Here is a 24,736-nt window from a genome sequence, read left to right on the forward strand (position 1 = left end):
TTAACAACTGCACAAGCAAACCTGTAGCTGGCTCCACGGCGTATTATTTTAGCTTTCAGAAAGCACACCAAGGAGGAATAGAATTGATAATAAAACCTAAATGATACTTTCCCCCTTTTCCACCTTCAGATCAAAGGCACTGAGCAGGAGGAAGCATCCCAACCCACCCTTGCTGGGGGAGAACAGAGACAGGAGAGAAGGAAACAAGACAATGCACCATCAAAGCTGCCGCAAGGTGTTGGATCAATGACAACATCTGCATGAGGGTCTGGGCTACAATAGAAGCTGTTACCATGGGAACAAGTGCAAAAGCATCAGGCGGGAAGGAGCTTTCGATGATGAAAGGTGGAAAAGTGGGAGAGAGTATTTTTAGATTGCTTAGGAGGAACGCTACACAATGACATCATCCTATCTTCATTATTTGCACCCGTGCTATATAACGCATTGTGGTGTCTGCCCCAGGCTGTTAAATGGGAAAATGTTATTATGGATGTGAATTATAAATACTGTGGTGAAACTTGAGCTCAGGAGTTATTAGACATCACTATTCTGTAATAAAGGAGAGCATTTAATACGCTGTGCTGTACAGATTCACTGTACGGTGCAAGAAGCATTGTGTCTAGGATTTTATTATTCTCAGAAAGTAATTATGAGTCATCCTTTTATTGTTATTAAGAAGCAGAGTGTAAATAATTTCACACATTTGATATCCCACACATCAACAAGCCTTTTGCACTGGAGAAACATGGCCTAATTTTCCAGAGCGCTGCGTGCCAACGTGCTCTGAGTGAATGTGGTAGTAGTCATAGGTGCTCAGCACTGCCAAAAATCCAGCCATCCGTGTCACACGTGAAAGAAGCCTCATTAATCTCAAAAATACAAAGTATTCGTTTCACTGCCTGTGTTCAGCTCCTCAGGTTGGGCCAGACAGCTCTTACAGTTGAGGACCTGGTAGGTAACCATGGCATCTGCCGAATATAGCCCTGATGCAGGAGGAGAAAAGAGCCTGACTCCCAAACACTGATCCCAGCTGACACCCGGAGGGGAAAGCCTCCAGCCCGGGGGGTGAAACAAGCTGGGGCTTGTCTGCCTTGCACCGGGGCACGGGTGCCCGCAGCCCACTGTGCTGTAGGGGCTGGAATGGCTATTCCCGTCGCGCTGCCGGCAGTGAAGTTGGAAGGATAAACCCACAGGAACGTGTTTCTTGTGGCTGCAAAACTCTCTGCCCTGGAATAACCATTGATAAATGCTGAGCTCAGCCAGAGCGTGTCTGGGGCCACCGGGGCCTGTCACTGGAGACGGGCAGGGACTGAAATTCCCAACCCATGCTGATACCCAACGATGCTGCCAAAATACCGCCGGGTGAGTGACAGGGCTTGCTCTAGCTTTTGCCCTGTGCAAAGCGGCACACGTGGGTCCTCAGCCATTTGTTTTCGCACTCAGGACCAACCCCTGTGTCAGCAGGCGAGAGCAGGAGGCGGGTAACGGGAGCGGTGCCGGGACCCGGAGCCAGGGCGCGGGCACGGGGCAGCGGAGCACAGCCGGGCTGCGAGGAGCGAGCGAGGCTGATGTCATGCCGTAGCGCTCCTCCTAGGTGAGCTAAATATAACCCCCCTCGCCCGCCCCCCTTCCCAGCTCCCCAGGGCCGTGCCGCCTGTCCCAAGGGTGCGAGCAAGCTCGGGTGGGCTGGGGGCAGCGGGCACAGGGTGGGGGTGGGCAGCCGCAGCCCTGGCCTCCCCTTCCCGGCCGTAAAAGGCACTGGTGCGCAGGCTGGCCAACTGGGGAAACAGAGCAAGAAATAGAGCAGAGGTGATGGCAGACAGGCAGAAATACAAGCGAGCCAGGGAATTACCACCTGGCTCTGGGCAGAGGTTGCTTAAAGCAAGGATAACAGGTAGCAAAACCGGATTTATTTATTTTTGTTTGTTTCACCGTACAATCACGATGCCCAACTCCTCTCTCTGTTTAAGCTCTCCTTCCTCACAGAAGATGTGACTCTTCAAATATATAATGAATAGTGAAACACGGTGGGGTGTGTGTGCTCCTTCTGATCCATCTTCACAGGGAGAAGATGAACGTTGCCCAACACAGCGTAGCTCAGACTGTCAAGGGTCCCATAGGGCACATCCGCAAAGCGGGACTAGAAAAGGTGAGTGAATTTAGCTGAGCTTGAAATAACAACACCTGAAGACATTTTCTTTCCTAATCTGAATGCAGCCTTCTAGCTCCGGCATCCCTCAGTCCGTTGTACTTCAGTCTCCTGACTTAACTAGCCCATGCCTGACACAGCAGCCTTTTATATTGACATCATTGGCTAGCTTGACCTATTCTGCACATCGGCTTCATTCAGCTTAACCTCACCCGCCTTTCCTAGTTAAGCTAATGCCCAGCACAATGTCTGCTTTCTTCCTGGCAGCTCTTTTTTGGCACTTCTTATTTTATTTTATTTTTGAGGAAGGAGGTTAGGGTTCTACATCTTACAATATTAGTGTTGGATATAGATGAAACAAAATTTCATACAACTTATCATTTAATTTGTATTATATGTTAGCTTTGGCAGTGCAGGCATTGTAGTCATGCCAGTAGAGAAACTTTGATCTGAATGAGTGTAAAACTCAGCCAGGCTTGAGGTAAGGTTGCAGAAAACAATTTCAAATATTAAGAATCTGGCCCCTGCTTTTGGGGATGCAGGTGCTGCTGCTGCCCTAAATATCCCATTTTATAAGAGGCATGACCTCTCTGCAAAAATCAAGGACCATTTTAGGACAACATACAACTTGGGACGAGGAGTCACTCTGGACACGTGTGGAATTCACCAGATACATTTTGGGCACTGTCCCAACCTGAATGACAGCAGTCGTGGACATGTACGGCTCGAGGGACCTCCAGAGATCATCCAGCCCCCTTTCCCCTCCCCTGCCCTCTCTTCCTGTCTGATATCCCCGACTGATATTTGTTTAACCTTTTTAAAATATCTTCGGTGACAGGAACAGCCCTCCGCCAGGGCTGTTCTTACCGCTGCTGGTTACAGCATGTTTTTCCTTTAGCTCTAACCCAGCTCACTCTCACTGAGAAACAGCTCACCACCTTCTTTGTCTACCCAAAGACTAGTTAGTCTAATGGCAATCCTTACATAGTTGACACATTGCCACATCTGCCCTCATCCTCTACTCTCCCAGCCTGGACAAACCAGTTCTTTCAACCTTTCCCTGTAAGCCACGTCTTCCAGGCTACCACCATGCCTCACTCTCCTCCACACTCACCTTCATTGGCCCTGGAGCAGTGGGATGCCGTCCTCCACCTGGATCAGCCCTGAGGAGGGAGAAATGGTGATTTTCCCAACCCTACATCTGGCACGACCACCTCCCTGTTGGCCCCTTCCCTGTCCTGGACCACCAGCTGCTGCCTTGCCACTCACCTGGACCTCCCCTGCTCAGCAGCTGCCAGCCCAGCCCTTCCCCATGGCATCGTTACCCACCTGAGTTCTTCTACATGTGTGCTGTGCACTGCCCTGTATTGAATTTTGTTTTATTGATCTCAGACCATTTCTCACATTTGTCAAGACCGCTTTGATTTCTAGCCCTCCAAAGTGCTTGCAAAGCATGCTTCCCCACCTGGAGGTACCCACAGATTTTAAAGCGTGCTTTCTACCCCATTAGCTTCCTTGTTAATTATATAAATAATAGCAGTATGATCCAGCGCTGCCTGCTTGCTTCTCTCCCTTCCCTCCAACCTCTTCCAGTACCAGGGCAGTGAGCACTCTTGCCTGTGAGATGCAGGAGGGACATGGGCTTGCCACCGATGATGGCAGCCCCCTGGAGACAGGGGGTAAAGCACATCGTCCCACACTCGGCAGCTTGCTGCTGCCAGCACCGGGCATTAAAACCTCACATCTGACGTAGGCATGCCTCCGTCCAAAGTTCAAAATCCTCTCCCATGCATGTGTGTGCATGTGTGGGGGTGTTGGACCTCAAGCCTGTAGCCAGAAGACGGGCCGGGCTTGGTTTGGCTCAGCAGGACCGCTGAAGCTCGGGCTACCAGAAGTGTTTACTGAGCAAGTTTGTGCAGCTTCAGCTCAGGCTTGCCAGGGACCCAGCTGAACAATTAAAGCAAATATCAGTTCAGTCGCAGGTTGCAGCACACTCATAGCCCTGCCGTCAATGAATAAAATTAATCATTCTCACTGATTCTCTAATCAACCCAATCCTCAGAGATGTAAATTACACTGGCAGATGTATAATCAGGGAAGTTTTCCAAATTAACCTAAAAAAACCCCAAGAACCCACTGAGTCTCTCAGCATTGGCTGACACAAGCAAAGGCTGTCTAAAACAACTGCAACACAAAACCAGGTGGCAGCAACCGTTGTGAAAACCAGTGGAAAACCCACCGTCCTGGAAGGGAGGGCATCGGTTCGAGATGACCACAGCCCTGCACCCCAGGCCAGCCTTTCCCTGCTGACCCTGCCCAGGTGCTCGGGTATGCCTCCAAGCACTTGTTTGCATGGCAGTCCCATCAGGATCCTACACTTCAGCAGGAGCACCTCAGGAAATGTCCCAGTCCCTTCGGCTGGCAGACCTGTAGGAAGAAAATCAACCTCAGCACAATGACTAGGAATAAAACACGGCGGGTGGAGGGGCAGCCATCGGCTGGTGTCACCTTCTGCTAAACGCAGCCCTGCTGGCAGCCTTGGTCTGGCTGTTGGATGGAGGGGGACATCAGCTTGACAGCTTCCGCGGGGTTCTGTCTTCTCCCAGCTTCTGTGGTGGGAAAGAGCAGCCAGCCCTGGAGAAGTGAAGGTGGCTGCTGTGCGACAGCCCCCAGCAGACAGCCCCTGTGAAACAGTTATTCGTCCGCTTACCTGGGGCTGCGAAAGATATAGGGCCACGTTATTCCCCATAGAGGTGTGGATTGAAATAGCAGCTGTACTGGTGTGTACTGAGTAATAAAAAAGACGAGATGTCAGATTTTTAACTGCAGCATTAGAGCCTTTAGAGGACAACAGTGAAACAAAGCAGCAAAACCCGAGTTACAAGTGTATTGCCTGCACGACCTGGGGGCACAGAAAGAGTGTGGAAGGGAACCAGCCTGCTGCTTTATGTACCCACTGTTTTATTATGTAAAATAAAAATAAAATTAATTCCAGCAAATAATGGTAAATATTTGATGATATAATTATGCCTTATTAATGCAATGTTCTTTCTTTTGCAAATTAAATTTTCACAGGAATTCATCACCCATTTCATTTTTATTATTTAGGCCATGAGTATGTCACAGTTGTTTGCTATGTACTTTCATAACCATTTGATTAATATTGAATGTTTAAAATAAAAACTCCATTTATATTTTAGTTACAATGGCCCTATGAAAATATTATGAATATGAGTCAATATTTATAGCCCACATTAGTTCTTAGTACTACTTTTGATGTTTTTATTGCTGAACAGGACATGCACAGTTTGTTACATATGAAAAATAGTTTAATTTTCAGGAGCTTTGTAACTATCTGTAAACCAGAAAGTTTTCCTTCCTCCCTTTCCTCCCGCTCCCACCTCTTTCACACTGAAGAAGGCAGACCTGAGGGATGAACAAACCTACCCTAACTGCATGCCTGGGAGAGCAGATCTCTTAAAAGGCATGAATGTAGGAGTTAGTTACAAGCTCTGAAAATCCTGACAACACAGCTCCCGTCCACCCAAATGTATGGATCTGGACCGTGCCTGGGCAGGAACTGAGGAGAGCATTAACCACCAGGATTTATCTATCTCACGGGTCTGTAAGGCATCTGCCATGCCTGTTGGCTGTGGTAATAAACCAAACCCAGCATATTTGACAATTACCCTGTACAGAAAAGTTCCTTGTGGCCACTAAAGCGGGTGGCTGCAGCCGGCACCCTGCTGCTGTGGGTTTCAGGCTCTGAAGATGCCCGGGAGGAGCAGGCTCCTGTGCGGCACAGGGAGCAGCATTAGGTTTTCTGCTCCAATAGCTCAGGCAGTTTCAAGTGTTTCAGGGTTTTTTTTGCAGTACTACAAAGAATTGCTGTGGTTTCTATTAAAAAAAAAAACCCAAAACACAACAAAAAAGGGACCCCCAAACCCCTCCTGAGCACCCCTCCTGTTCTCTGCCAACCCACTGTAAATCAAGCAATCCCATACAATGCTTTTGGATGGATCAAAACCACCACAGTCATTACTGGGTGTAAGATGTTAGCCCTAAACCAGGTACCTACGAAGGCCTTACCTCTTTTGCTACACAGGCTTGGTGCTCTGTCAGCTTTGACAACATCCTTACAGACTTCAGATGTCACTGTACCCCCTACCAGCTGCAGGCTCTGTGCACAGAGCATCTTGTTCCCCACTCCTGTCATGCCAGATTTCATTGGCATGCTCATGCATCGTCTGCAGGAAGAAAATCAGATCTCAGAATGTGCTAAACATCCTAATGACAGCAGGAGACACGGGGCTGCAGATGACAGCACCCATCCCCGCCACTGCTGGAAAATGAGAGTTCCCAGCGGGGAGACAGCACAGCTAGGCTTTCCTTGCTCAGCTTCCTCCTAGTGACTTGGAAGAAGCATGTTTATGAGACACAGTGGACTTCTGCCACACACCTTATGCTCATTAAAGGTGGTGCAAAGCGCATCTGGAACCTCCCTGATCTGTCCTGACGGCTTCTGATCTGCCTTGCCTCGCTACACCTGACCAGCCAAGGCAAGTGGCTGCCGTGGTGGGTCCGTAAAGCAGCAGTGTGCTCTTCACCTGTGGGAAGCCAGCTCATGGTGCTGAAGTCTACCAAGTTAAACAGTCCTCGGAAATATTCTCCATTCCAAGCCTGCTCCTCTGTTTCTGGAACGCCACCAGCCAGCCGCCCTACCTCTGTGGTGGCTGATATCCCCTGTGTTTTGGAGTTTGCTAGGCAGAGCGAGCACCAAAAGGCTTGCACTGTCCTCCGTGGCTGCTGAAATGATATTTCAAACAAGCAGAGAAAATGTTCCTAAAGGTATAGAGATTTAAGTACCATCAGTAAAAGCAGCTGCCTCCCCCTGCACTGCCAGCACTGACTCTCAAGAGCTCATCCTGATTCTCGCATTAGTTCCCCAGGCCCCAGAGGTGTATCAGACACAGCTTTCCACTGAACTAAAACCTCTCATTTTGGGTGATGTTCAGCGAAATATTTTCTTCTTGGGGGTGGTTCAGGAACTTTTGGCCTGTGAGAGGGCAGGCAGAGTGTGCACAGGCCTGCACGTGCTATTCTTACCCCTTCCCTCTCCCAACCACACGCATGCTGCCTCCGCTCGTGGAGACCGCTGACGAAGCACAGCCCGTGCGTGGCTGTGACCTTTGCATTGCAGCCCACCCTGAGCTGCCAGCTCCGCAGAAGCAAATCCAGACCTCAGTTCGCAGAGGCAAGGGAGCCAGGACCCCATTCCTATGTGCTGTTGAAACCGCTGCTGAGGGTGGGGGCCCTCTCTACTGTCAGAACAGACTGTGCTTTGTTTCCTTCTAACGCTGCCATCCCAGAAAGCGGGAGGGGAGCCGTAGTGGCAGTGCCCAGGGCTGGCAGGGCAGGGCAGTGGCACCTGAAAGGGGGTTTGTGACCCCCATGCCGCCCTCCACTCACCAGACTGCCGTTTTCCATTAAGGGCCGAGCGCCCCGTGTTTCTCAGCCAACTTCATGAAATAGGCTGAGGAGAGGGGGTCGAAGTGGGAGGCCTGATTAATTTGGTTTGAAGGTAACAGCTGCCCTGCAAAATAAATAAATGGCTCTCGGGACCCTGGGTCCCACCTTGCATCTCTGCGGTCTTGAAGGGGAGGCAGCCTTCCTCTTGTCAGAAACCGTGCTCCCTTCAGCTGTTGGGCTTTGGGATCTTTGGAAAGAAGCAGAGTTCTGGTATGGAAATGAGCAGCAAGAGCCTGGGACAACAACTGAATGATACTGTTAAAAATACTCAGTCCTTCGAATAAACTGAAAAAAAAAAAACCCCATGTTTCTTGCAGACTAGGAGAATAAGTGGAGCTGCATTATCAGCTAGGGTTAGACAGTGCACGGGAGCCACTGTGTGATGGCAAGGGGCAGGGGGGATGAAGCCCATCAAGCCCCTTTGCCCTGTGTCATTCCCGAAGTGCAGAGCCCGCTGTTTCCGCAGCCGCTGCCATGCAGGGCCCTGCAGCAGCCAGGGCCGTCGGGCTGCCTCCTGCGAGCTCTGTTTCTGGAAACCGAAATACCTCAGCTTCCAAATCATGACAGGAGAAGGTGCTTTACTTAGGGTTGAAATTGGAGCCAAAATCTATTCCTGGCGATGACTTGAAGGTCACGCACCAACAAAGAGTTCTTACCCCATCGGTATGTGCTATTAGACAGATGCTGCTGCAGCTCTTCTCTGACAGTGACAGATTTTAGGCTTAGCATGCCGCCCTTTCATGGGTGTGTTTGTTTTCTCCTCCAGTCTGCATTGCTCTCCTAATCCTTGCCCCCAACTCGAATTTCACCCGCTTGCACCCTCCCTAAAGGGATGCAATTAGGCACAGCTAACGCAGATCTTTACAGTAACAGCAGCTCCTGCCTGCAGGCTTCGCCGGCAGTGAGGTGGCGATGCAACTTTGCAAGCGTGCCCTGCGTAGCCTCTGGTCTTGGCATCCCCTGAGGGGAGCAGCCCTCCAACGTTACTGGCAACAGCCTAGGGGACTCAAAGGGAGAAGGCAGTCAGCAACGCCCTGAGATGTGTCCATGGAGACATTTCTCATCCCAGTCCTTTCCCAGCTGGTGGGACACAGCACCATGCACTAACCTCTGAGGTGGCTGTTTTGCATCGCTAAGGGTCTGGCTCCCTTCCTTAGGTACACAGCAGAGGTCCTTTGCAGGGCAAATGTCTTGGTCTTCACACTCTGTGGAAGGGTTCAGGCTCCCACAACACACAGGCAGTTTATTACAAAATTACTAAATGGCCAGCCCCCCCTTCTCTTCTCTCGGGTAAGACATCCACCATGCAGAATAGAGGGGAACGAAGCTCCCGAAAGGGCTGCCCTGCTACACCTCGCCCCCAGCCACCCTCTCTGGTGCCTCTCCATCTTAAAAGGATGATTTTTTTTTTTTTTAAGGCACCTTTCTGCAGGTGTTTGGCATACAAGGAGACATTGGTAAGAAACGCAGCAAGCTGAGGGTTATGAATGGTGGCCATGGGATGGGCAAGTCAATCAGGGATAAATTGGGAGTGAGGAAAGAGGAGCCTGATGCAGTACTGATCCCCACGGACAGAGATGGATTAGAGCAAACAGTTGCTGTATTTATAACCTTCCCAACACCCTGCTGCGCCCAAAGGAGAGGAGAGAGGAAGGATCACAAGACCCTCACTGGCTGGGGCTTGGGAAAGGAAGTCTCTGAAATGTGAACGCTGAACATCCCCCCCATTCCTCCCCCCGCCTTCCAAGGTCGAGATTTTCCATGGTGTCACTCCTGCTGTCACTCGCGGGGGGAGCACTCTGGTGAGCTAATCCTCACTCCCCAGCCTTTTTGGGAGCCCAGAGAGCCAACCTGAAGGGTGACAGGGAGATGTCTGCTCCTCTGGTCCCTGCCCCTCACCCCCTGCTGCCTCCAAGGGCTGGTGGAGCTAATTGGTTTATTACCAGTACAGTCCTTTTCAGTGTGGGTCTGTGTTTATGTTTACTTTTAGGAGCTAGAGATGGTACAGATGGCTAATTTGTTTGTTCGGTATTGTTCTTTCTAGCTGCCTAGAGCTGTTTTTGTACTTCTGTATTTGTCATGGTTACTGCATACTCAAAATCTCAAGTGCCTCTTTTCCTGCATGGTGGAAAGCTTACCAAATACCGGCTGAAAAATCACGACTGTTTAGGAGGATTCTCTCTTTCGCCCCTTTGTCTGGCACTAGCCCCCATTGCCTTTGTTTAGGTGGGGAGCTCTAGGAGGCAGAAAGCCAGCTCCGGCACAGAGGTTTCCCAGAACACCCAGAAAACATGGACAGCGGGCTTTCCCCTGGCTCCGAGAGCTGCTGAGATGGGTCACCCGCCCTGCAGGCTGGGGGGGAACAGGGGCAGGGACAGCCAGTGCTGCTGGCGAGAGAAATGGTGGCGGCAGTGGCGAGAGGAGCAGCTGCGTTTGATCACACAGCATTTCTGCCCGGTTGCTGCTGGTGGGAAGAGCAAGCCTGCTGATTAGCATTCCCAAGAATACAATTAGGAGACAAGGCTATTTTCAGCAGTGTCCCCTCTCATGGCTTGTAAAGACACAAGCGCAAAGAAGCCCAGAGTAGGCGCTTCCTCCACCGCAGGCACTGGATGGCTTATATTAGCACAATGCTCCAAATCCCCTGTAAGTCCTCCCAGAAAGGGAGAGTAAATATAGTTTGTCAAACAGTTATCTTTAGCACACTGTCTCGCCTGCCAGCATGGATCTTTCTGCATGACCTCTTGCTAAGTCAGGGCAATTTCTTCTCGTTTGCTTGCTCCTGCCTGCAACACTGTGCCCGGAGGGGAGCCAGGGCTCCCTGGGACCTGGGGGAGACACAGCTTCCAACCCCCTTGCTGACCAGCCTCTGTACGGACGCAGCTGGGTTAGTGACCTTAAGACCCCATTTTTCCCATCTGTTTTAAAAGGTAAAAAATAGGAGATGGAAGTTCACCCAGAAGGATGGTGAGGGGAAAGCAGGCCGGCTCTGCTGGGGACCCCCTCTGAGCTCCAGAGGGCAAGGGGCTCGCTGAGCCCACACCTCTGCACCGGGTGAGCTGTAGTGATGGGACAGTGGTGGGAGGAGAACCACAGGGAGGTTTTGCCATGAGCTGAAGCCAGCCCTACATCACGCTGCTGCACAGACAGGCAGTCTTTCCCTCGCTTGGTCTCACCTTGCCACCGCTTCCCTTGTGCCACCATTGGCGCACAGACACGCACACGCAGCTCCCCACCAGAGCAGGCTGCCTCTGCCCTGCCAGCTGCACTGGCAGCAGCGTAAGCACAGCTGGGAGGACGGGCAGGTCCCACCTTTGGGGGTTCACTCAGCCTGGGGTGGCTGCGGCTGGCTCATGGGCCATGTGTGGGGTGCTGGCAGGGCTGGGACACTGCAAGGCAGCGACAAAACCCTTTTGAGCTGAGAATAAGAGGTGTGGGAGGAGGGGCCTTGCGCACCAGCAGGGACCTGACCTGCTAGATAAAGAGCATCCTTTCTTTTAACTAAAAAAATAAATTAAAAAAGGGTGAGGGACCAGTGGTCACTGCAGCTCTGGTTGCCACCAGCTTCCCTGTGAACTGGGGCACCTCAACATATCAAACCTGCTGCCCATGGGTCTGCAGCCTCGGTCCCCAGGGGAGGGAGAGGGCACCATAGGGGAGGGTGCCCCACTGACACGCAGCCCCTTCATCAGCTACCTGGACAACCTGGTAGCACCCAACAGCCAAAAAAAGGTCATGGTCATGGTCAGGTCATGGCTATATCAGAAAGTCAGAGGCAGAGCTCGCTTCCCCCAAAGTAACATGGCAAGATTTGCTTGCCTGGGATTCACAGCCGGTCTCCTGTGTCCATCGCAGAGGGTAGCAATGCACCTCCACACAAAAATCCGCACGTCCAAATCACTAATTTTCAAACAAATAATTTCCTTTTAAAAAAAAGAAATATTCAGAACTCTCATCCCTTCAGGAAACTGCCACAGACGACTGGTGTAACACAAAGCTCGGAGTCTCCAGCACAGTGAGAAGGGGGAGAATAGAGTGAACGGCCCCAGCTGCTGCTCTTGCTGGCTGCACTCAGTCTGAGAGGCATCATGTTGCAGCTCCTTCCCCTGTGCCACCCTCTAGCATGGTTGGGGAACTCTCCAGAACAAGAACAACACAGTTTCGGTGCCGTCTGCCAGACGGAGAAACCCAGCCGTGCTCTTTCATCAGGAGGCCCCCTGCTTCCTCCTGCGTTCTTCCTCCTTCCCTGCAGAGCTCTTCCAAACTCGCAGGGGCCAGGTCCTCACCTCAGCCATGCTGCCGTAAATCTGTGGCGACTCCAGCACAGCCAGTGTTTACACGGGGGAAGAAAAGCCAGAGTATGGCTGTGGGAGCTGCTGCTCATCCCGCAGGAGCTGGAGAGGGACCAGCTGTCCTGCAGGGAGCCTACGTTCCATTGTGCTCCGGGAATTGGGAGCAAACTCAGCCCTGGCTGAGCATCATGAAGGGGACAGAAGGAGAGGAGCTGTCTCCAGCATCCAACAGCCTTCTGCAGAGGATTGCGTCCAACAAACTTGCCAATAACCAAGGGCAGCTCTATTAAATAGGTATCTATAAGAAACCTACCCACTGCCAGGTGACTACAGCCAAAGGAAAGTCAGGCAGCTGCATGCCAATATGCGGCATACAACCGCACAGATTCTGTGGCTGAACCAATGCAGAGGCACCGTAACCATTTCCTACAACACAGGTTGCATGAGGGGCTCCAATCCATGCACTCCTTTCTCTGTTGGCATCACCTCCATCTTCTTTTCCTCCACAAACTTTGAGCAAGGAAGGAAGGGAGCGCAGGCAGGAGCCCGTGCTTCCCAGGGCTCGACGGTGCCGCTCATCTACCTGCAGGCAGGATGGTGCCCAGCCCTCCTCTTTCTGATAAGGCCTTTTCCAGGGATGATGAGGTGCCTTCTGCTGCTCTCCTGATGAAAGTGATGCCATCCCCTTGCAAGACTCCCCTGCCCAGTGCATGCCGAAACGCTCTGCCTCGGCCCTGCACAGCTGTTGGGCGCTTCCCCTCCTCTCCCTAGATGGGAAATGAGATGGAGAAGACCAGCCACAAGGCTCCTTCATTCAACACAGCTCTGCTCCAGCCAGCCACATCTTGGTGCCAGCCTTGTTCCCGAGTGATTTCCCCATGGCCGTGCTATGCCAACGTTTCCACATGTGCAGCACAGACGTGCCATCAGCCAGAAAATCACTTAGGGAGCGTATCCAGTGATTCCCATGAAGCTTACTGCTTCAGCTCAGTTCTTGGGCTTATTCTTTTAATTTCCTCAACTTTGAAGCAATTCCTGACTCTACCACACCTTCCACATGCCTGACCTTGTTCCGCTCGCCCCAATTCTTGCCTCCACCAGCTCCGTGATGGGCTTAGTGGTGATGGAGCACACCCCACTGCCAGAGTCCAGCCTCCCCCTCCACCATCCTGACACGGCTTGCATCCCAGGACTCACAAAGCTCTTTCCCATTAAGACACTGCTAAGGAAACAGCAACAGTAATGAATGGCTTCAAGAAACTTGCTCAGCTCTTCCTATTAAAAACCAGTGAGATGCCAGTACCAATAAGCAAAGTCTTAAAGCGTATGTGAGATTCTGCTTGGAAACGTGATGAGTTTCTCTTGTTATTCATGAGTAAGGATTGCATTTCCCAGGTAAATTAACTTGAAACACATTTCTAAAGTTAGTTTAAATGTGAATTTTCCAACAACATTTTGTGTTCGTTTTTTAAAAGGCCAATTAAGCTGGCAGTGACAACAACCTCCCCTTCCCTATGCTTCAAGGGAAGCAAATATTGCGGAGAAAAGGCAAATCGGTGGATCAATAACAGCTTCAAGTCCTTCACCCCTACAGCTCTGCACTTCCTTCTGGTTATTCTGAAAAGCAGCCAGAAGATGCCCTGCATGGAGCCAGGAGCCCTGCAACGCTGACAACAGGAACCAGCGTTTTGTTTCACTCATCAGCCACCCTCTGCCCCTTTCCCTCCCAGTTTTCCTAAAGACATGCTTGTGACAAAGTTGAGGACAGAGCAACTTCACTCAGCTCAGGCCCAGGTTGCTCCGTTGCCTTATCTGTACATACAAAGTACCCTGAAAGAACCAACATTTATTCTGAATTATTTATAGTATATGGAAATGATAATAACACAGAAATATGCTATGATTTAATTAATTATGAATAAGTAATAAGGTAATGCTAGCAATACACTTAACCGAAAAACCTATTTATAATGAAATGATTTCTTACAAATAATTAGAGCAAAACTGTGTGTGTTGTAACTCGTCATTTATATTTAGGGCCTGATTCTTCTGCACTTGTGGTGTAACTTCACCCACGGGGACGCTCCCACGGAGCTAGTGAAGTCAATGACAGACCTGTTGGCAGGATGGACTCCAGTTTAGGATTAGAAGGAGGGCAGACTGCAAAAGAAAAATGTCGCTTTTTCTGTTTTGTTTTTTAAACCAAGTAAGGGTCAGCAACTGAGTGCCTGAAAGATGAGCTTTGCTTTTTTGCCTGGAGAGTAAATTCACCTTATTTTGCCTTTCTTAGCTCTGTTTTAAAAGCAAATGAAATCCAGATGACTCTAACTCTGTTTCACAAGTATTGCTTACCATTTGCCTAAACCACTCTTGCCTGACTGTGCAACAGCTCCTGGCAATGCGGACCCTAACTGGTACACTTGTGGGTACCGTGGTGAAACCCAGAGCGTGGTTACTGAAACGTGATGGGATGGGAGGAGGGGCACCCGAAGGAGTGTGCTGTGTACCATCTGAGCAAGAGGGATTAAATTCAGACTGCTGTCACCAGCCCATCCCTGGTGCTAGCCTGAGACTTAGCTCAAGGGAGTGATGAGCAAATTAGACCAGCTGGCTTCCAGCTCCCACACTCAACAGGCAGAAGCAGGGATGGATGGCACCTAATTTAGCCTTTTTTTTTTTTTTTTTTAAAGCTGCTGATCTCACTGCAGTTCTTTATCTCTGCTTTGAAATCAGGCTTGTTTTTAACTCCGGTCAGGTGCAAACTGCTTCACAGAAGCGATAGTGGGGTTTGGCTGTAAGCAGTAAACAGAAAGGATGCTTCATTACTGTCACCTTCTTGAAAAGGGACAAAATGAAAGAGGAACAGGTCTTGCAGTCCTGCTTTCACTGACCTAAGTCAGGGTTTTGCTTAGGGGAGGGACTCAAGACAAGCTGGTAAACACACATTTCACTCAGAGGCACAGGCTGGCTCCACCTGCAACAACCTCAGATGCAGCCGGTACCCCTCTTTGCCTTTGCCTTTCTTATCCAGAAGAAGCCTGTGCTGGAGCGGCACCGGTACCTCTTCCTAACGATTGAGCGCTGCTACAGCTTTTGGAGGGGCTTGTATGAAGTTCTCATGCATGAGCTGAAAACCTCTAATAAAATTAGGCCCAGTGAAGGAAGAGAAAGCCTCCTGCCAACAAAAGTAGTTGCATGCATAGCCTTTGGTAGGCCAAACACAGCCTGCGAGCCACTAGCTGAACTGCCTTGGTCACCATCGGGATGAAACAGGCAGTGCTGCAGCACCTCTTCGGAGCCATCAGGAAGAACTTAAAGGAGCCTTGAGGTCGCACGCAGTAAGAAAGGTGAATACGGCCCAAACCCAATGCTCTCAGACAGCCACAGGCACCTCTAAAGGTGGTCCCCCGAGGAAAGCAGCGCTGGCAGCAGGGGCATGGGGGGAAGGACGAGGGGAGGCTCCAGGGCAGGTAACCCCATCCCTCTGCAGCCAGGGAGCAGCTAAAAAGGGAGCCTGGAAGCCTGCCTACACAAACCAGATATATCGGTGCCACGCCAGCACTTCGTGGACTGTTACCTGTCAGAAGAAGGCCTGAAATTGGCACTCTGAGCAGAAAAGGAAGGGATCCACCCCAAAACACTAAATGTCAGGAAACTTTTGTGACATAGGATGAAGAAACATATGCTGCCGCTGCTGTTCAAAATGTTCCTGCTAGGAAGATAATTGGGAGGCAGCATGGCCGGGCCAGGCTGCTGGTCCGCACCTTCCACCCGTGCCAGGAACACACAAAACTTGCAGAGCACTTGCCGCAGTCCTCCCCGAGGGGTGGCCGCAGGCCAAATGACGGACCCCCCAGCACTCACCGGCTGTTCCCAGAAGGGTTCACTACCTGGGAAGCCTCATCGTTAAGAAAGGGATTTCAGGAAATCACCAAGTAACTTCTGCTCTTCTCCTCTTACCCACAATTTGGTGGAATTTCATGCACTGCTACTGTTTGAAGTGTTTTGTTGCCCAGCGTTAATAAAGATAGCACGGTACTTTCTGCAAGGAAAAAAACGCTTTCCTTCTGTAATATCTGAAGGGGAGGTTGCCCTCACTGTATTCTCACATGGAAAATGGATTGAGCCCTATTCAATCACCACCACAAAATCACAAGAAAAATAGTGTGGGGGTTTATTTTAAAATTATCTCAGTCCAAATAAGTTTGCAAGTGTAATGGAAAACACAGTGTTTGTGCTGGTTTGCTTTCATTGCAATGCATGAAGAAGGATCTGCAAAGGCATGATGAGTCAGTGTGCAGGAGCTGATTTATTTCCTGATTTTTGTAAAGGGAAAGAAAGGTGATGTTCAGCATCACCTTCCCCCTGCTCCCACTGAAGTCTCTCATAGAGTAGCCCGATTTTTGAGCTTTCTAACCATGAACTGAGGTGTGATACATCTTAGAAGAGAAAATTATTTGTTCCTAGTGCTTAGCAGCAATCGAATTAAGCCAAAAAAGCCAAAAAACTGCAAATAGTCTGGACAAAATTAAATGTCCCATTCCGTTATGCAGTTGTTGCCTAATATCTGTAAGTTCACTTTCTACTGGACAGCTGGAGAATATGACACTTCTATAAAAAAGGGCTGGAGAAAACCTGTATTTCTGGTGGAAAAAAAATAAAGGGAATCTATTTGAAAAAAAATAATGAGGCCTTCTTCAGCTTGTAAATATGCAAAAAGAAGAAAAAATCCAAAACCACAGAAGGGAGAAGAGGAAAGTCCAGCTTGCCTTCCTGCAATCCTGGGTGAGTGGGTGGCTGGGGTGCCCCCGCAGCCCCGCCGCCTGCCCACTTCCCAGCCCCCAGCCAGCCACTCTGGCCCGGCACTTCGGAATGGGAGGAATTGTCTCCCACTGCAAGGAAGTGACCTGGTGAACCAATAACACCTTTCATCTCTGGTTACTCATCTTCTGTTTGTTTTCAAATGGTTGCCAAAAAAAACAACAAAAAAAAAAAGAAGGCATGAGGCATCTCTGGGACAGGGGTGGAGGTGAGAATAAGTGTTTTATAGTGGAAACGGGTAAAAGAAAATACATATTTGGCAATTTTGCAGTGAAGAGTGAATGCCCTTCCCAGAGGCAGCAGCTGAAGTCTCCCTGCAAGCTGGAGGTTTCCCAGGATTTCCCAGGGAAGCCACAGCCCTCAGCAGAGGAGGGCACCCTGCTGCCCTGCGGCTAGTGGCAGGGCGTCCCAGGATGGGATGGGGACACCCCGGGGCTGGGGACCACTGAGGCAAGTGGCGGCAAGTTGGGGGGGTTGGGGGGGCAGGGAGGGGTACCCCGAGGTGGGGGCACGGCCGGGTGCTGTGAAGGGCAGGGTGGGTTCTCACCCCTGCCCCGGCACTGCGTTGGGGTGGGAGCTGATGAGCAGCTTCTTGCGGTGTTTGCCGAGTCAGAGGTGACGGGAGGAAGAAACACCTACTACAGCAGGAAGATTTTGTCGACTTTTCCTGGCTTCTCCATGAGTTTATTTTATAGGGGGCTTCCCCTTGCGGCAGCGGATTGGGTTTTAGCATGTACTCTGCTACACCGATCTCTATGAAACAAGCTCTCAAGTGGCAGAAAGCAAAGTTAGGTGATGCGGTATAAAAATAACTGCAGAGTTGCCACCCCATCTTCAGCGCACCTATGCCAACCAAGCACGGCAGACATACGGACGCTAGCGTGCACCTAGGAGATGTCTATGGGAGATAGCAGTGTTTCTTCTTTCCCAGAAGGGAGGCTTCGGGAGCCTTTCAGGGAGCTGAGTGATTCAAATTTGATCCCTGCACTTGGTGCTCAAAGCTCGTGGCTTGCTCCAGAGGCTGCCCGAAGGCAGTGAAAGAGTTACCTCAGGAGCAGAGCGGCAGCCCCGGGTGATGGAGTGGATAAGCAGGCACTCCATTCATCTGCTGGGAGCACCGCCTGACCTTGGGCTGTGGAAGAGGAAAGGCGTCCTGCTCCTGGGAACAAAGGGCAAGGGAAGGAGGGTGACTCAGGAGTCCCGCTGGCCTACATGGAATCCATCCAGCGAGCCAGCCAGCCGGGGCCACCTGCTGCAACGCACCCACTTCAGAAGGTGAATCCATGTGTTTCCCAGACCCACCTTCTGTTTCAACAGAGGAAAAAATTTTTTCTTTTTTTTAATTACTTTACTATTATTTATTGTTTTACTTGCCTCATTACCTGTGGGAGCACAGACTTGAAGATGTAGTTTATACCGGGCTGGACCGTAGCATATGAACAAGAGTCCACTTGGGGAAAGGTGGTGGTGGTGGCTGGTTTAATTATTTTTCGAAAGCTGCAGCTGGAGCTGCCTAAATGCAAATGCTTGAGGAGGAAAAACATGAAATGCTAAGGGTTGAGCCTTTTCAAGCCTAATTATTGGACGCCTCCCACCTGTGGCCCTGTCATGGGGATGCAGGTGCTGAAGCGGTAGGTGTCGGGGCTACAAACATCTCAGTTTACTACAAGCTCAGCTATTCCGGGTGCCATTAATTTTTGCATGATCCAGTGTTTTCTCCTCCTGCCTGAGGAGAGGCTGTGTTCGTCGTGTGGGGAGCGCAGCTGCGCCCTAACACCCTGCACATCACACGGGGTGTCTCACATTGGGGGGCACATTAGACACGGGCAGCGGGTACAACTGGCAGGGCAGGCACCCCGCTGCAGGCGAGCCATCGTCCTGGGAGGGCAAGCGGCTGGCTGGGTATTCCAGAGCAGCATCCCATCCCATCCCATCCCATCCCATCCCATCCCATCCCATCCCATCCTGTCCTGTCCCACCGAGAGCGGCTGCCCGCCAGCAGAACGGATGAGGAGGGCTTGGCCCGGGCGCAGAAGGAAAGGATCCAGGGGCTCTGTTGACATAACAAGCCACTAGAGAGCACTCTCAAATGTATTTATACCCTTTGCCTAAGTGCTAGCTCATAAAAACACGCGGTTGCCATGGCCCGGTTTACAGCACATCTAAAAAGAGCTCCCAAACATACCAGGTTTTCTGAGGCCACTGCAAAGGCGGTCAAAGCCTCCCTTGTGCAGCGCCTTTCCCACCCCCGGGCCCCGGGCACAGGGCAGCACCCGGCAGCTCCACGCACCCCTTCTTGCCCCACACTGCTGCCTGTTCACAACCAAGTGTCAGAAATGGTATTAAAAGAAATTAAAAACAAAAAAAAAATTGCACTTGGGCAACTACAGTTTTTTTGAGTTTTCTTTTTTTATACATAAAATAGTCCCAGAAGTATTTAAAGCTCCTTGTTTCCATACACTTAGTGCCAGAAGTACAAAAAAAATAATGGAAAAACAGCAACAGGTTAGTTCAGCAGCTATCAACAAAAGCACCGTGCAGGTGATCTGCCAGGAAAAAATATCTTTGAAAAAAAAGAGTCATGGAAGTGTGCTTGAAAAAAAAATATAAATCACACATTCTTCATTAAAACACTTTTAATACTACACAAGTTACAGTACCACCTTTGAAAAAGTCTAAAAAGGAATATTAATAGTAGCACTGTTGCAGCTAAAGGACTTCAGAGTAATAAAAAATAAAATAAAAAAACCAACCAGCTTGTAGCCCAGGAAGTAGTAAACTGGTATAAAGGGAGAATCCACCAGAGCATTACTGTAACTCAGTGAAGTAACCAGAAGGAAAAAAGCAACACGGAATGTGAGAAAAATGAGTTATGCATGAACACTCTCAGATTTGTTTGGTTTTCTTTTGCAGTTAACTTTTACAATGCAGATTACGCTTGGCAGGGGTCTGGGGGCTGAACATCGGTCGGCCGAGTGAGCATAGCTACCACAAGCCATTTCTTCTTCCAGCTACGTTGTTCCTGGGCCACCGCCTGGCATCACCGGCCGGGAAGTTTCCATCCTCTCCAGGAGTCGGAGAGCTGCGGGAGCAGGGCGGCCGGCGGGGAGGAAGAGGAAGGTATGCTTCCTTACGGGCCTCTCCGCCCAGTCACACCAGCATCCCTCGGCCCCAAAACAAGGGTATGTGCTTTGTCAGGAGCATGTCTCGCCCTCGGCAGGCTCAGAGCAGGGCCACCTGGTAACACAGAAGTTGGGGGCCTTTTTAGGGAGGCTTTGGGGTTTCGGTTTTGCTTCTTTTTTAAGAGTAGGGTTACCACCTTAATCAAAAACATGAGCTTCATCCCATGTGAGGTATTATGCCAAGCAACTTTGAAGAACTTGTTACCATCTATCAGCTCAAAATCCATTTTTTTTTAATAAAGTGCCTAAATACACATTTACACAGATCATAGTGGTTCCAAAGAATCCTTTACAGTTGTTTGTTTTATATATAGGTATATATATAGGTATATATATATCATGTGCGTTTTCTTCAAATTGGCTAAATGTGTTTACATAAGACACCAATCTTGACTATAGGTATAAGGTTTAAAGCGTAATATTGACTCAATGAATTTGTTTATCATGCAAGTCTTATCTAATATTACATTGACCTGTAATATGGAACACAATGTAGTGGGTGTGCTCATTAAACACTTCATAAAAAATTACTGTGCATGTGCAGTTCTGATCTTCAAATACTAATAATGACCATTTCGTTTTCTTTAAAAAAAAAAAAAAAAAAGTAGTCTTCCAAAAAAGATCTAACTCTGCATTAAATTGCAGTCTGAACATTATCACAATAAGAACAGTTGACTAAAAAGCACCCAAAATTCTTCCAATTATAGTCGGCTGAACAGATTTTTCCTCCTCCTCCTCCTCTTCCAATACTGAAAGTGTTTATTAGCCCGTCCCGGGAAGGGACGACCTCGCCACCCTTTGCTCAGAAACAACCGCTTATAACCCAAGTTATAAACACCTCAACAGAAGGGCTCTTACAGCTGCAGTGTTGCCAACGAACTATAAACAGCACAAAAACATCACTATAAGACTCGAACTATTTCTAGTAACCAATGATTTATTGATTTTAGAAGTCTGCTTGGTGATGCAGAAGCGTGATCAAAAGAAGTGGCTTTACAAAGAGTTCTCCAAAGTAGTTTAAAAGGCAGGGCCAGGGCCATGATGTGCAGCCCTAATTGCTTTCATTTCAACCAGTTTATATTTTCATTTTCAAAGAATAGCAGTCGGTTTGTTTCAAGCACACGTAATAAGGAAATTACAGGTTTCCTCCACCCACATTTGGGCTGTCACTGATATGCCCGCGGGCAATCTGGCAGAGCCTCAGTCACCCCTGTCACTGTACCACACCGTACCTGCCACTACTTGGAAATACCGGGTCAGCGATAGTAACAATAGCAACAGCACTAGAAGTGACTGATAAGCAAACTCAAAGTCCACCTGCACTATCCGAAAATTAAAGTAGCATTAAAAGGAAAAAAAGAAAAGAAAACGAAAAAAATCAGTCTCTCCCCCACCTCCCCAGCTTTGTCCAAAGACACAAAAGCCCCAGAAGTGATGCTGAAGGCCTCCAGAGATGGCAGCGCTACATTGGCGCCTTCGCCAACCGTATCATTAAGTTCGTTATCAAAATTCCACGTTATGGCGTGTAATTGATGAATAAATTCAGTTTTCTAATCTTACAACTGATCATTTGAACTGTGGTCACTTTGCCTTAAAAAAAAAACCCCAAAAATAAAACCAAAAACCACCACCAAACCAAAACCAAACAAACCCAGAAATTCCTAACTCAACAGCGCCGCTCGGACACCTCTCCGAATCCTACTCTGGAGGCGATTTCCCTTGAGAAACATAGAGGAATTTGGGACTGGATCTGGCAGATCTGCCATCGCAACCCGAGCTGCGCGTTCCTGGGAGAAAGCCCTCCTGCTCCCTAAGCTGCCTGGCCGGTGGGATGGCAAAGGGCATCCCCGCCTTGGCTATGCCACTCTTCTCCCCAGCCACCTCAGACCAAGCCTGCATGCGACCAGCTCTACAGGACAGGGGCCAGGAATAAGGAATCACAGACAGTAAGGCAATCTTTACAATGTCAGAAAGTGTATTTGGCATTTAAAAAAAAAAAAAAAGAAAAAGAAAAAAGAAAAAGGAAAAGAAAAAAAAAAACAAACAAGTGCATACAAATACAGCTAGAAGCATTTCTGGTTTGCCAAGTGCTCTCTAAAAAAAGCAGTGCAAGTCACAGCCTACATTGAACAGTAACTGTCACCAGGGAAGCACAACAAATAGTTGCTATAACAAAAGGGGAAAAAAAACCAAAACAAAAAAACAAAACAAAAAAAAAAAAAAAAAAGAGAAGCATTAGAAGAAATGCCTTTATAATAAGTACATACCTTTTGTCTTCAAAAAATATAGAAACACAATGTATTCAAAAAAATCAAAATTATACAGCCATGTTTATGAAGTCTACATTTCCCTTGTCTTGGAGATATATATATATTTATATATATATATTTATAGATATATACAGAATTCGAGCAGTTCGAGTTCAAGGTGATGTCGGGTGGCGAGAGCGGGCAAGTCACGAGTCCCTCTCCTTTTTCACTTTCACATCTCCGGCCAGGATGGTGGCGATCTCCCCCTGCATGAAGGCCCAGGGGACGTTGGAGCCCACCAGGGGACACTTCTCCCCGCTGGGGCAATACACCTCCCCGCTGGCCCCCTGCTGCTTGATGCTCTGCCGGGAGCAGGGGAAGCAGAACTTGTGCGAGGGGACGGAGGGGCACTGCACGAAGTGGGTGTCTTCCAGGCGCTCGTGGCAGAGGGTACAACACAACGGGACGCTGGCGGCGAGGGACGAGTCCGGCAGGCTGGCGGGGTGCACGGGCTCCAGCCCGCCCGCCGCGGTGGCCCCCTGGCCCGGCACCTCCCTGCCGGGGCCCAGCCTTCTTTGGTTCATGGCGGAGGGCGAGGGGGGGCTGCTGCTGTTCCTCCGCGTGGTGGAGTGGACCTGGTTGGCGTCTTTGGAGGCGTGGTTGCCCCCGGCATTGTCCGCCACCAAAATGAGGGCGGCCATGGGGGACTGGCCGTTCTGGGCCGCCTCGGGCGGCGTGGTCCGGTTGGAGTGGGGCGAGGCGGTGGGCGGCGGGGGCGACATGAAAGGGGTGGCCGTCAGCGGCAGCTTCATCCCTTCCGACGAGGTGGGCAGCCAGGGCTGCACCTCCCCGTTGATCTTCGGGGGTCCCGCCTCGCCCTCCGGCTCGGGGGAAGGCTTCCTCTTCCGGGCGGCCCGGGCCCCTGCAGAGGCAGAGGGGGGGAGGAGGAGGAGGAGGGTGAGAAGGCAGCGCAGTCGCAACGCACCAGCGCGGCGCGGGGGTCAACCGCCGTGCAACCGCGGAAACGGGTGGCCGCGGCCCCCCTCCCCCCCTCCTCCGGGCACCCTCCGCCCCGCATGCCGGGAGAGCAACACACACACACACACCCCCGCCCTGCCCTGCCCGCCGCCCCCCGGCCCCCGCCGCCTCACCTGGCTTGGCCACCGCGCCGTTGGTCTCGTAGCCCAGCAGCCTGCCGCCCGCCATGCCCGGCTCCTTCTTGAACTTGCTGTCGAAGGGGGGCACGGCGTGGGCGCCGTGCTGGTGCAGGGCCAGCAACGTGTCCCGCACCGTCTTGGGCTTGGCCAGCCATTCCTGCTCGCCGCCCGGCCGGCCCTTGCCCTCGGCGGCCAGCTCCGCCACCGCCGGCAGGCTCTCGGCTGAGCCGCGCTTCTCCTTGGCGCCGCCGTCGTGCTCCCCCGCCGCGCCGCCGCCGCCGCCCGAGGAGGAGGAGGAGGAGGAGACGGAGCCGGGGCGCTTGTGCCCCAGCTCGCCGGGCTGCCCCGCCGCCTGCCCCGCCGCCTGCGCCGCCGCCGCCGGCTGCTGAGGGACGGGCACGGCCATCGGAGCGGGCGCGGCGGAGATGGCGGCCAGCGAGGCGGCGGCGGCGGCGCGGCTGCCCAGGCCGCCGATGGCGGCGGGGAGCCCGGCGCCGTTCACCAGTGGCACCAGGGTTGGGGGCACGGCGTGCGTCCGCCGCGGGTTGGGGCTCTGCCGGTTGAGCTCGGGCGGCTCCTCGGGCTTGGGGAAGCCGTTGGGCACCAGGATGCCGTTGACCTGCCGGCCGCCGCCGTACTCGGCGCCCAGGCGGGGCGGCGGCCGCTCGGCCGCCAGCGAGTAGCGCTCCAGGGGCTGCGGCGGGGGCCGCGCCGCCGCCTCCGCCGCCGCGGGGTGGCCGAGCTGCTGCTGCTGCGCCAGGAGCTCCTTGGCAGAGAGCGGCGGCTGCTTGGCGTGGGGCGGCGGCGGGGCCCGGCCCTCGGGGAAGCAGCCGTGCGCCCGCTTCAGCTGCCGCGCCGTGTCGATGACGAACTCCACGCGGTCGGCGCCCTCGTAGTTGACGCAGCCCCGGCAGACGGGCTCGGTGAAGTCCCAGATCATGGCCCAGGGCATGCGGGGCAGGTCGCACAGGTAGCACGACTGCCTGCGGGAAGCAGCCGCCACCGCCGCCGACGACATGTCCCGGCCCCGGGGCAGCGGCGAGCGCCCCCCGCTCCGGCTCCGGCCGCCGCCTCCTCCGCCCCTCGCCACCGGAGTCCCGACGGGGAGGTTCGGGCGCCGCGGCCGCAGCGGGACCGTCCGCCGGGCCCCCTCCCCCTCGCCTTCCTCTTCCGTGCGCTGGAGCGGGGCGCGGCGGGCGCCCCGGCAGGCAGAGCCGCTGCGGGGGACGCCGCTCCCCTCGCCGTCTCCGCCGGCGGCGCTCACAGGGCGGCGGGGACGCGCATCTCCGCGGCGCGGCTGGCGCAGGGCTGCGGCCGCTGCCGCCCGCACGGCTCCCCCGCTCGCTGGCTACTACGG

At 51.7% G+C, this 24,736-nt stretch overlaps 1 protein-coding gene and 1 long non-coding RNA gene across 2 annotated transcripts in view; one reads left to right on the forward strand and one right to left on the reverse strand.

The window, feature by feature from the left end:
• Positions 1-22,290, forward strand: part of LOC308064443 — a 56,640-nt gene extending 34,350 nt beyond the window's left edge. The window contains exon 2 of the long non-coding RNA XR_013928385.1: positions 130-22,290. This is a non-coding gene — a long non-coding RNA (uncharacterized lncRNA). The remainder of the gene's footprint in view (positions 1-129) is intronic.
• IRF2BP2 (interferon regulatory factor 2 binding protein 2) lies at positions 22,285-24,533 on the reverse strand. Its single transcript, XM_080388923.1, has 2 exons — positions 23,374-24,533; positions 22,285-23,144 (listed from the first exon to the last, which is right to left on the reverse strand). The coding sequence occupies exons 1-2, from the start codon at positions 24,395-24,397 to the stop codon at positions 22,429-22,431; spliced, it is 1,740 nt and encodes a 579-aa protein (XP_080245049.1). The 5' UTR covers positions 24,398-24,533; the 3' UTR covers positions 22,285-22,428.
• Positions 24,534-24,736: the final 203 nt, after the last annotated feature.

The sequence above is a fragment of the Falco punctatus genome, assembly GCF_963210335.1.
Source record: "Falco punctatus genome assembly, chromosome: 5".
NCBI classification, from domain to species: domain Eukaryota; kingdom Metazoa; phylum Chordata; class Aves; order Falconiformes; family Falconidae; genus Falco; species Falco punctatus.